The following is a 12,951-nucleotide window of genomic DNA, read 5'->3' as shown; positions in this document are numbered from 1 at the left end:
TACTTAACATCGGTTTTAGCAAAACCGATGTTAACTACTTCATGTTAACATCGGTTATTTAAAAAACCGATGTTAACATGATGTTAAGATGAATATGGTAACATCAGTTTGGGCAAAACCGATGTTAACTTCATAGAGTTAACATCGGTTTTGAGGGAGCCGATGTTAAGGAGTTGATTTTAACATCGGTTTGTTAAAAAACCGATGTAATGTATTTGATGTTAACATCGGTTTTGTAAAAACCGATGTTAAGTATATTTAGTTAACATCGGTTATCCATAAAAAACCGATGTTATTGTGTTTATAAGTTAAAAAAAATAGAGATTTCAGAAGCCACGCGTGTTCGAAAACCTTGCCTTACCTCTTCTCTTTGTCATCCTCCTGCCTGAAATTGTTGTTCTCTTTCTCCTTCCGCCCGAAATCTGTCGGAAACCGCTCCGTCGACACCCACATTGTCATTGGTCGAACCCACAGAACCCCCTACACTGCCGGAAAACCCACATTGTCGTCGCTGGAACCCACAGAACCCCCTACGCTGCCGGAAAACCCATATTGTCGTCGCTCGAATCCCACAGAACCCACATTGTCCTGGGTCGAAGAAAACCCTAGATACAGAGTTGCTACTAGGGTGCTGAAACAATCGTCGGTGCTCAAAGGTCAAAGCTTTCTCCGCGAGGTACGTAGGTCAAATTCGTGTATGCTAAGTTTCGTTGTGAGTGGTTTGACCCGAATTGGGAGTGCATCGGATAACATTTTGTTTGCGATTGTACAGGCTCCGCTAACGTGCGTGTGTTGCTGGGTTCTCTTCATCAAGGTAACACTAACTTCTATACTTCATTTGACCTATTTTATTTTTTCTGGGTAGTAATAAGTAATGTTGCATGATTTTTAGTAAGGTGTTATTCTGTTTGCACTATAACAGAGAATCAACCATGATTTCTGTAGATGGATCCACAGGGTTGTTGAAATTGCCTGCAATTGCTTTAACATTTTACTGTCCAACAGAGTGGGCTTCACTATTGTTGTTTTAACATATTTTTTGTTTCTTGAGCAAGTAATGCTTAAGTATAGATAATGTTTTTACCCAAGTGGATTTAAGGAACTGGGTTGCTTGCTCTGTTTTCTATTTTATTCGCTTAATTGTTGAATGCTTCCAGACTGTTTATAAACTATTCACTTGCCTCGTATTGGCAGTTTCTATAAGTTCTCATATCCTGTTATTGCAAATTATGCTTGTAACTGTTTTAAATAGTTAACTGTTGATATTAAAATAGGTTATTGCATTTAGTTATGTTATGATGTGGGATTAAAATAGGTAACTGTTGATAACTGTTTTGGACTATAAAAATAGGTAACTGTTGATATTAAAAACAGTTACCTATTCAAAGTAACTGGGTTCGTCAGTTCTCATATTCTTGTATTGCATTTAGTTATTATGCTTGTAACTGTTTTACAATAACATATCCTGAAGTGAACTGCTTATCTGAAAATGATGAAGGGTTTCAGCCTTTATAATGTTAGGATTTTCCACCCAGGTGTCACGAATCTGCAACCCCCTCAAAGCATTTCTCCTCGTCCTCAAATTAATAACTCTATGAAAATAGGATGTGTTGCTGTCCCCCTCTTTGATCCATTTGCATCTTGATTTCTGCTTATGTTGTTTTTATTCAATAATCTATTGCCATTTGCCTGTTATATCTGGCTATAGAAAATAAATGTTGGGTTATTAGATGAAGGTTATTCTGGGAGGGTGAGACATGATAAATTATACTAGGCTCTTGCAACAATTTACTTCTATGCTACTACTACCATTTAGATTGTTTAAATGGATGTGTGGCTTGATATTGTATTAACTGACCTTTATGTTATATAGATCTTGAGGCTTGCTAGGGATCTTGGAGATTTTCTACTTGTTGGAATACACACAGATCAGACAGTCAGGTTGGCAACCTTTATATCTCTGCCTCCTTACTGTATTTACTTTTTTATTTTTTTTTGTACTTTTTTTTGGAAGGCATAATGTATAATATATTATTGAGATAAACAAAAACAGTACAAGTGGTACTGAATGAAAAGATAATACAAAGCACCTCTGGTGCTGCCTCTATTTACCCAGCAAAGCTTCATTAAATTTAGATATTTCTTTAATCCCCAAACCACCTTCCTCCTTAGGTAAGCAAATAGCTTCCCATTTTACCCAGGGAAATTTCTTTAAGGTGCAGTAACCAGTGGTAGGCTAGGATCATCCCTGTCACTTTGAACCAAGTCCTAGAGGAAAGCAAAATATTGCATACATCAATCTGAGAATTTTTCAAGGCATAATAACTTTTTGTGCAGATTCAGTTACCAGTTGGAATTTATCAGGTCTAATTTACCATTTTATTCGCAAACATTTAATGACCGTAGATAATGACCGACCCAAAAATTTCTAAAAGTTTAAATACATAGACAATAGTAACAGTAAAAGCTTAGTACATCAGATCAAAATTTAAAGGAGATTAGGATGAACTATGAATGTTCAAATCCAGGATCTAGCTTGATCATGATCCTTGAGCATGCAAGCCCTTTGAAAGAAAAATTGTCATCCAGTTTATTGTTCATTTCCAGTTTCCAAAATAATTTGGCATCCAAGATAGTAGTGTTATGTTAGGAGTGATATTGGGCTTCAGTGTGCATTAATTCATAGTATCACACTAGTAATTGATCTAGAATATTAGTATAAATAGGAAAATAACATTAGTGATTTATTATTGCAATATAACAATTATATAGAGTCCTATTGGTAAAATAAAGTATATTGTCTCTTTTCAGTTTTCCACCCAGTACCTATAATTTCAACATGTTACAAAAAGCAATGCCATTCATCATGACCATGCTATGTCCACGGTGTTTCAACATTCATGTTTCCAAAATATGGAAGTCCTCTGTATTTTTACTTTAAAATACTCAGTCTCCTTATTGGTTCTAAAGAATAAATTGAAGTACTAAGCCAGTGTATTAATCATCTCAAAATGACAACCATTTGTTGTCCTAGCATCATATTTACTTTCTATTATCTTTTCCTTTCAATCACAATGATTTCGGTAGAATCCTTACAAGCTTGTTAGCTTGATGACTTGTCAGAAACAATTTGTTGACTAGCATCAAATCAGAGAATTAAACCTGGACATCTTTTAGAAATGCTTGCTGAATTAAGACAGGCAGAAATCTAGTGTCTCCATTTGGGACAAAAACCCATTCTTTGCAGCATATAATCCAAAAAAACCCATGAGACTGAGTCATAGGCCTTTTCAAAATCCACCTTGAAAACCATAGCTGGCCTTTTGCTTCTACAAGCTTCCTCAATCACCTCATTAAGAACTAGTATGCCATGCAGGATGTGTCTGTTTTTTATGAAAGCTGTCTGCCTCTCATCAATAAGACCAAATATCACTTGTCTCAATCTATTTGCTAATAACTTAGCTATCACCTTGTACATACATCCAATCAAGGAGATTGGTTTGTAGTCATCAAATGACTGGGGGTGTTTGGTTTTGGGAATTAGAGCTATGAAAGAAGCATTACTGCCTCTAGGGAAGCTGCCATGCACATGGAATTCATCTACAAATTTTCTGAAGTCAGTTTTCATCATTTCCCAAAATTCTTTAATGAATTTGAAGTTGAAGCCATCAGGTCCAGGACATTTGTCCCCATCACAACTCCACACTACTTCTTTGATCTCCAAATCCGAAAAAGGAACAGCCAAAAACTCCCTCTGCTCCTGGTTTATTGAAAAGAATTGCACTCTATCAAGAGTGGGTCTACAAAACTACTGCTCAGTAAATCTGTTGAGGGAAAAATTCACAGCCTCCTTCTTAACATCATTGGGGTTCTGAATCCATTCACCCTGAATGAGAATTCCTTGAAGACCATTATAATGTCTTCTGAAATTGATGACTTTATGGAAATAAGCTGAGTTGCTGTCCCCTTCTTTTAGCCATTTAGCTCTAGATTTCTGCCTTAATAAAGATTCATAAGCTATTGAGGCCTCCCACAATTCTTGTTGTAATTCTCTCTTAGCCTTTATCTCATCATCAGATAGGCTTCTATTAGATGCTAAATCCTCCACTTCATTGAGCTTCTTCTGAATTTTGTGGATCCCCTTATCATTTATGAATTGTGCAGTGTGCAAATGAAACAACTACTAGTACTATTGTAGACAAGTTTCCTTCTCCATTACTCACGGAAAAAGATAAACTCATTATCATTATTATGGTTCTTCTCTATTTGAATACTGGACAGCCCTCATATTGTTGATAAAAGGCTTTAAATACACTGTGGCTAATTTCTGTATGGTTTTTTTAGGGTTATCATTTACTACTGCTAATTGGCGTTGCTGTGGAAGCGCTTTGATTATATCTTTGAAGCCTCGAACTCAGGTATTTATATGTTTGATTCGAAAACTAATTTGAAATTGTTGTTGTATGCATTACTGGTATATTTGTAACTTATGCTATGCCTGTCTACATGACCTTTCTTTCATTGGACTGATATGTTCATGCCTTCTGTATATATATGTTGTGACTGCCATTGCCGTTCTCTATGTCTTCTATTATGTTTTTTTTATAAGCAAAATTATAATTTGTATTAATAACTGTGAGTACCAAAGGTACTAAATATACAAGTTAGAAACCAGCAGACTAGCAGAACCATAGGTCCTACGAATCAGGTGCCAATCTAAATAGAATACAATAACCCTGCACTGCTACCCTAATAAAAAAATGTTGTTGATAAATTACTAGACCAATAGTTGTAGGGCTGGGCAAAGCCTTTCTCCAGCTGTCTTCTCCGTAAATTCCCTTTAGTTGGGATTCTATCTTTGATCAATCGGCAAGCAAATGTTTTTTTTTATCAGCAAAGATAAATATATTATATTGAAATAAAGTACCAGAGGTACTAATTACAAAGGTATGGACTATTATATGTAGTACATAAGTAGTCTAATAGGTCTACTTGTGTAGTGTACAAGTATTTCTGAAACTATGTGCACTCCCTCTACAAAAACAAAAAGCCTTGTCTAATATTACTTGACCACTGATTATAGTGGACTGTGAAGTCCTTCTCAAATTGTCTAAGCCAAGTCCAAATTATAAAGATAGCATCTTCAAAAAGCCGATTAGTATCAAATTCTGCATTTGCAAACAAAATTCTGTTTTTGAGCTTCCATATAGACCATGTTACTGCCAGCCACCAATACCTCCACCGCTTAGCCCTTAATCCTTCGATGTGGATAGAAATGTGCTGCATGAAGTGCTGTTTCGGGCTGAAGGGGAAAGCGCCTTTGATATTCATCCATGACATCGATTCCTACCAAATTGGTTGGATTTTGATGCAATGAATAAATAGGTGAGATTCATCTTCCATAGCTCCACTGCAGAAAGGGCAAAGCATATTGTTGATCTGTATGTTCCTTTTTCGCAGATTCTCCTTTGTGGGCAGTCTGCCCCTGCATAATCTCCAAGCGAATATCGCAATTTTGCTTGGTATCTTTGTCTTCCATAGTTCCATACTCCAATCCTCCTTCTGGCCACCAGCAATTTCCTCCCATATCAGATTGTAGGCGCTGCGAGTTGTGTAAATCCCTGATGAATCTCCTATCCACTCCCAAATGTCAATTTGCTGTTGCTGTATGCTTTGTCCTTGTACCTCCCTAAGGAAACTGATGGCAGTATCAATTTCATTGTCAAAAAGCAGTCTTCTCCATGAAAAATTCCATTCCCAGCCCGTGTCATTTTGAGTTCCCATCTGCCTAATGGTGTGATTCTGTTGTGAGGATATAATAAACAGCCTGGGGTACCTTTCTGCTAGCGACTCCTCTTGATTAATCCACTTATCTGTCCAGAATCTAACTTTCTCTCCATCCCCCACCTTCCACCTCATGTTATATTGAATAACCAGTCCCTGTTGAGATTGATTGAAAGCTTGTTTTACATCCCTCCACCAAACACATTGTTTTGCTGAATTTCCTGTTTCTTCAAGGTTCCTCCATCCACCATATTTGGAATTCAAAACTCTGGTCCACAGCTCACCATTTTGTTGCATTAATAGCCCCTATAGGTATGCCAAGATACACAAAAAGAAGAGTTAAGCAGCTGCAGTTCAAGTACTTTGCTGCATCATGCTTCCATTGATCAGAAATCTTGAAAGCTCCGAATATACTCTTAGCAAAATTGATTTTCAGACCCGATAGTTCAGCTTCAGATTCAAGCTTGTTAAGCTCAGCTTCTAACTTCTGGACCCTTTTAACACTGCATCGCTTTGTGTGCATCTTTAACACACACACACACACACACACACAGCCACACACCTACACACACACACACACACACACACACACACACACAGAAACATATACACACACACATAAAAGACAGAAACACAACCAAACAGCCACACACATACACACACACACACACACACACCCACAGAAACACACACACACACACACATACACACACACACACACACAGACACACACACACACACACACACACACACACAGAAACACACACAGACACAGACACACACACACACACACAGAAACACACACACACCCACTAGTCTCCACACTCAACAATTTTCTGCCTACTCTCCACACTTGTCTCAATATTAGAGCTCACAAAGGAATTGCCTTTGGATGGCACAGACCCTCATGATACACACACACACACACGTATGCCCAACTACAATAATAAAGCATAAGCACCCTTGAAACCCAGCATTTGAAATTAGTTACATAAACAACTGTTGATGTCTATATTTGTCTGTCATTGAATTTTACCTTTTGTATGTTCTTGTATGTGATTAGTGTAATTTGCTATATAAACAACTGTTGTTCATGGTGAATGAACCTTAGATTCCCGTTTGAGACTGAATGCAATGACTATTGCGGACAATTTGCATTAGTCATTGTATTTAGTCTTGAATTGTCCGTTTGGACAGTTTGGGGAGACTTTTATTTTTATGTTAGACTCATTCAGTCAGGTTATTGTTATTTTGATTAATTTGATGAAATTTCGGTTGAATGCATTTCAAGTTGTTCTCTGAGTGCATTTCAGGTTATTATTATTATTTTGATTTTACTGTTTCTTTTTGCTAATATGTAAATATAAATGGTATAAGGGTATGGCGTAAAAACATGGTCTATATTTACTTCTAAGATTGTTAGGGGTAAAAATGACCATGTCCCTATGGCATAACCTTATATTATTTATATTTACATATAAGAAAAAAAATAGTAAAATTTGAAGGACAAATAGTTAAGAAAGTTGTTCATTAGCTGCAAATATCCTTCCCTCCTCAAGTGCAAGCTTCTTGCGTAGCCGCTCTTGGTGCTCAGAAAATCCCAAAAACAAATCCCTCTTATTACTAGCTATTTTGAATTCTTTAGTTCCTGAATGTACAACCTTCAAATTGTTGCTCGTTCCCCTCTTTCTTTTCTGCAAAAAAGAAAATCAAATGCTGTCAAAACATGGATGAAGTCCTAAGAAAATCAATATCAAAGAAAACATGGATGAAATCACAATTAAAAAGCACAACTACCAATCTTTCAGAGTCCTTTGGTTAATTTGTCTTGTCTCCTTATGTGGTGGGGTTTTGTTTAATAAGCTTATACTTTTGCCTTCCAAAAAAAAACTTATCACTAATCCTCTTTTCATTAATCCAATTTTGTATGTTATTGTATAAAAGATCATGGGTTCTCCACCTGCCTCCACTACTCTTCCTCCTCCTCCTCCTCCTTCTCCTCCTCCTTCTCCTCCTTCTCCTCCTCCTTCTCCTCCTCCTCCTCCTCCTACTTCGGACGCATCGGCTTCGACGTCTGCCATGAAGCGGACACGCAAACCCTCACGCCTATGATCATTGTCCACTAGACCACCTGGTGTTGAGAGACCAGTGGTGCATGTTGATCCTGCTACAGGGAAGGTTGACGGTCCCCACAAGAAGAAATTAAGAACATATTTGGGGATTGTGGCACGTGATAAGGTGGACATCACCTACGAGAACTGGAAGGAGGTCCCTACTGCTCAGAAGGACCTGATTTGGGAGGATATTCAGGTATTTCTCTTTTCTTATTTGATTGTGTGTAATTAATAGCCAAAAAATTTCATTATTGTAACAAATAAACTTTGTTTCATGTTGTCAGGCGGAATTTGATATCCCAGAGGCTTCTGACAGTAGGACGAAAAGGAAGTTACTACAGACCGTGGGGGAGAGATGGAGGCAGTTTAAATCAGACCTCACGAGGAAATGGGCCCTTGCAGCCGATTAGGACGGTGTCGAGGACACTGTCTGTGACAAATACGGCATCAGCAAGGAAAAGTGGGCCCAGTTTTGCCAGACTCGCAGAGACCCTTCTTGGGAGGTATGTTCCTTTGCCATTTAAGTTGTTTTTCATATTAAACATGATGTTGTTATACTTCATTCTACCCATTTCAAACATTATTGTTTAATTTTTTCAGGATGTGCGCATGAAGGCACTGGCCATCCAGAAGCAGAATACTGCCCCCCACGTTTTGTCTCGTGGGGGTTATGATTATTTGGAGCAGAAGCTCCTGGCTGAGAAGACCAAGAAGAAGATGCAGGAAGCTGCACAGTCAGGAAGCGTTGATGGCGTCATCGACCCTCCATCCCCGGTCAGACGCCACGTGAAGTAGAAGATGACCCGCACGAAGAAGACAGGGGAGATGACGATTGAGGCCGCAAAGGAAATCGCTGAGAAGATTGTAAGTCATGTTCAACTAACCATTACAATTATGTTTGAATATTTTGAGAATGCCATGTACCACTGTGTGTTTTCTACGCAGGATTCGTTTGAGGAGCAGGCCACACAGGGATCGTTCGTCCCCCATGGACGTCAGGATGTTCTGGCCGCTGCTATTGGACGTCCAGAGCACCCTGGACGTGTCCGTGGTATTGGAGCCGGTGTCACCATCAAGCAATACTTTGGATCGGCTCCACGGACGTCCCGCAGCGCTTCCTCCCTGCCTCCTGACGAATTACACCAGCTGACTCAGCAGATCAGGGACCAACTAGAGGAGTCCATCACAGAGAAAGTGACGAGGCAGGTCATGGCATCCTTCAGCCACCTTCAGTCGCAGATGCAATCTCAGGGACTTGCAGTGCCTCCTGAGCCTCTGGTTGGTCCTGGTCCCTCCGGTCCTCGAGTGAGCACAAAGGGGAGTTGTGTTGATCCCTCAGGAAACGATCCTGAGACCGGTGACTCTGACAGGTGCGGCTTGTACATAGAAGCAGATCCTGCCCGCCTGGTTGCCATCGGGAGAGTTTATGAGGGATCCACTGTTGTTCATAACACTCCTTTGTTGCTTGGCCAAGTAAAGGTGAGTGTGGAGGAGGTTAGAGATGCAGATGCTCCAGTTCCTGTACCCACTGATGAGGTTTCCTTAGTGGGGCAGGCACTTTACACCTTCCTTGCTTGGCCGACACATCTGGTTAAGTCTTTATCACAGCAGATACTTATTGTCCTTACTATATGTTTCTTCTTTTCAAATTAGGCTATTTAACTTTGTTTCATAAACAGGTAGCTGTGTCTCCGCCAAAACCACCTCCGAAGCCCGATCCGGAGGTCGATGATCCGCTTTATCTGATGACATTGACCATCCCAGAGCTTTTCTTGAGGCCTTATTAGGTTATATGGGATGCCACCGTGTTCGGGGTCGTTAATCCAGATTTCCCCCTGTACATAAAGCACAAAGACCTCTCCGAAATCGCACACGGTGGTCAATGTCTCAGCATATCAGTGTTACAGTTGTGGATTCTGTAAGTCTTTATATAAAAGACTTTTATTTACCTAAGTTATGACTTTCAATTCATAAATATTTAACTTTGACTTAACATAAACAGGCATCTCACTGAAACATGTATGCGAGCGGGGAATTCTGATATCTATGGATTCCTCGAGCCTCAGTCCATTCAGAGGTCTGGGCAATCGCAGTTTGAATCTGAAAGTTACATAAAGAGTTGGATGCAGAGTTCACAACGCGATGTGTATCTTGGAGCCTACCTAAATGGGTAAGTCACAAAATAACAAAATTTAATTAATGTTTACTAATGTACTAACCCATTTTAGGTTCCACTGCAGCGGACATTGGCAGATGGTGTCATTCTGCCCAAGGAACACTTAGTTGTCTGGTTTTGTTCATTGCATAACAGGCTAGACAATTACCTTAAGGGGATTATTAATAGGTTAGTGTTCTTTTCAATACATTTGCATTGTAATACCTCAACGTACAACACCAGTTTTTAATTGTTACTCATATGGAACAGTGCTATCAAGGGTCTTGATGATGCTCCACAGCCTAAATCAAAGGCTCCTGCTAGGTGGATTGTCGTCAAGGTACATCATTTACATAAAACTTCCACTTATATATATTTCTTTATGTGTCTGTACACTAGTTGTTTAATTAATATCCAAATTTCATTATGTATTTAGTGTAATAGACAAAAAGGAACTACTGAGTGCGGCTACTATGTCATGCACTGGATGTCCACCATCATTTTAGGAAGTTTTAGAAATAATTGGGAAGCGGTAAGTTTATTTCAAAGAAAATCGATTTATTTATAATTTGTATTACATTATTAACTTAATATGATTTATTTAATCATGCAGTATTTTAACGACCCTAGACCATTGGAGCCCGAGAGATTAAAAGCATTGCGGATCCAGTGGGCACAGTTTTATCTCTGAGTTAGAGATCAAGCCTAGGATTTAGGGACATTTTTTAACATTTTTGACATTTTTGACATTTTCTATGTAACACGAACATTGAATTCATTTGTTGATTGTTCTTTATAATATGTAAATCAATTATTTGATGTTTATTATCATTAAAACTGCTTGAAAGCAGAATAAAATGTTTATTTGCTGTGAATTGGGCCTCCTGAAATTGCATTTGACAGGTACAATTTTGGGTTTATTGTAAAAACAGAAAATATATATATAAAAAAATTTGAAAACAACATCGGTTATTAACAAAAACCGATGTTAATATCATAACCAACATCGGTTATAATAGAAAACCGATGTTAACGTTTGTATATTAACATCGGGTTTTTGTGTATAACCGATGTCAGCGTTTGTATTTTAACATCGGTTATCTGTGGATAACCGATGTCAACTATTGTACATTAACATCGGTTAATTATAAATAACCGATGTGAATATTTGAATAGTAACATCGGTTATTTATAATTAACCGATGTTATACACAAAGAACTACACCAAATAAGTGTAAGCATCATCAACGTTGACATCGGTTTTCTAGAAAAACGGATGTTAAGGGCATACATTAACATCGGTTATTCTAGAAAACCGATGTTAAACTAACATATTAATATCGGTTTTACTGGAAAACCGATGTCAACGTTCATCATGCCTACACTTTTTTTTGCTGTTGTTCATTGTGTTTAACATCGGGTATTTGGAGAATCGATGTTGTCATATGTATGTTAACATCGGTTCTCCAAAACCGATGTTAACATTCATACATTCAACATCGTCACTTTCAACATCGGTTTTAGAACCGATGTAGAATGTTCTAAATAACCGATGTTGAAAGTGTATTTTCTAATAGTGTGTCGTACAAAGTGAAGACTTTTTACGATGTTGCCTACAACAACGGTTAATGACTAACATAGAATTCACTTTTTAACCGACATAGAATAGCCTTTTTGGGGTAGTTTTGAGGTGTTCGCAACGCTTGCTAAAATGTTTGTTTTTCTTTTTCTTTCAGGTGTTTTTTTCTTTATTTTTTTAAGATTCTCTTGTTTTGCTGTGTTTATTAAATTTTAATTAAAAACTAATTATTTTCATTAAACTATTTTTTCTATAAAAGATATTATTTTTAATTTTAAGAAAGCATCACTTTAAGATTTGGTTTAGCCTAAAAATAGATTGGGCTGACCTGGCATACAATATAAGGCATTTTCTTCCTGCATGTGAAAACTTCTTTTACACCCGGTGCTTTTATTAAAATTCTAAAATGATGCAATCGTCACTAGGAAGGGAACAGTTATAAGAGCCATGAGCAATAGGCTCCAAGAGGACTGGGCTAGAGCTATTGAAGAAGGCCTGATGATTCTCATAAACCTCAGGGTAGATTTTTGAGCCCATGGGCCAAGGTTAGGTTCACTTTTCTTTGTACATATTAGATTAGGATTTCATTATTTTTTTGTCTTTTTATTTAGGGCTCCATAATATAGGTAGGGTATCCTATAAATATAGGATTTTTTAGCCCTTGTATTTAAGGCACCTAGACTAGTTTTTGTATTAGGGGTTGTCGCAACCTACCCTTTTGCGGGCGAGCGAGGCGAGGCTCGTGGGTGCGTTTTCCAAAGGAGGAAAATGTACGGAGTCGCCACCAACGTTTATTTGTGGAAAACGTCAGAAAAACCGAAGGAAACCGGTCATAAAGAATATTCCAGATTCGGGAGTTGTATTTACGTTTGAGGAAGGTATTAGCACCTCTCACGTTTGTCCCAAAGGACAACAACCTTAAATTAGAATTGTGTGAAATTGTGTATCTAAACTTTTATTTCTTTTTATTTTTTGAGGTCGACAAAAGCGGAGCTCTTGCTCCTACGTACCCTCCATCGAAGAGAAAATCAGACCTACGTAGTTCTTTCTTAAGGTTGAATCAAGCGATTCTTTTTACTTGGAAGGTGATCATTTTAAGGCGTTGAACCTTAAAAATGATCCATTTACTTGGTAAGAAAAACTGAGATATTGAACTTTCAAATCCTTTTTAGTGATTTTTTTGCGGACGAGCTTGACTTTGCGAGTTGATTTTAGCCTTAGTTTCACTTTAGTTTTTAGTCAATTCAATTAAGAAAGAGAAATCCCAAAGAGAAACGTCTGATTGATTTTTTTTCGCTTTATTTTGCTAAAAGATATTT

General features: G+C 38.0%; 1 protein-coding gene across 1 annotated transcript; it reads right to left on the bottom strand.

Moving 5' to 3' along the window:
- Positions 1 to 5,346: 5,346 nt before the first annotated feature.
- LOC102667096 (uncharacterized) lies at positions 5,347 to 5,919 on the bottom strand. Its single transcript, XM_006603260.1, has one exon. It carries the CDS (start codon positions 5,917 to 5,919, stop codon positions 5,347 to 5,349), a length of 573 nt encoding a protein of 190 aa, XP_006603323.1.
- Positions 5,920 to 12,951: the final 7,032 nt, after the last annotated feature.

The sequence above is a fragment of the Glycine max genome, chromosome 18, assembly GCF_000004515.6.
Source record: "Glycine max cultivar Williams 82 chromosome 18, Glycine_max_v4.0, whole genome shotgun sequence".
In the NCBI taxonomy this organism is placed as follows: Eukaryota; Viridiplantae; Streptophyta; class Magnoliopsida; order Fabales; family Fabaceae; genus Glycine; species Glycine max.
This window is presented reverse-complemented; position numbering and strand designations above follow the sequence as displayed.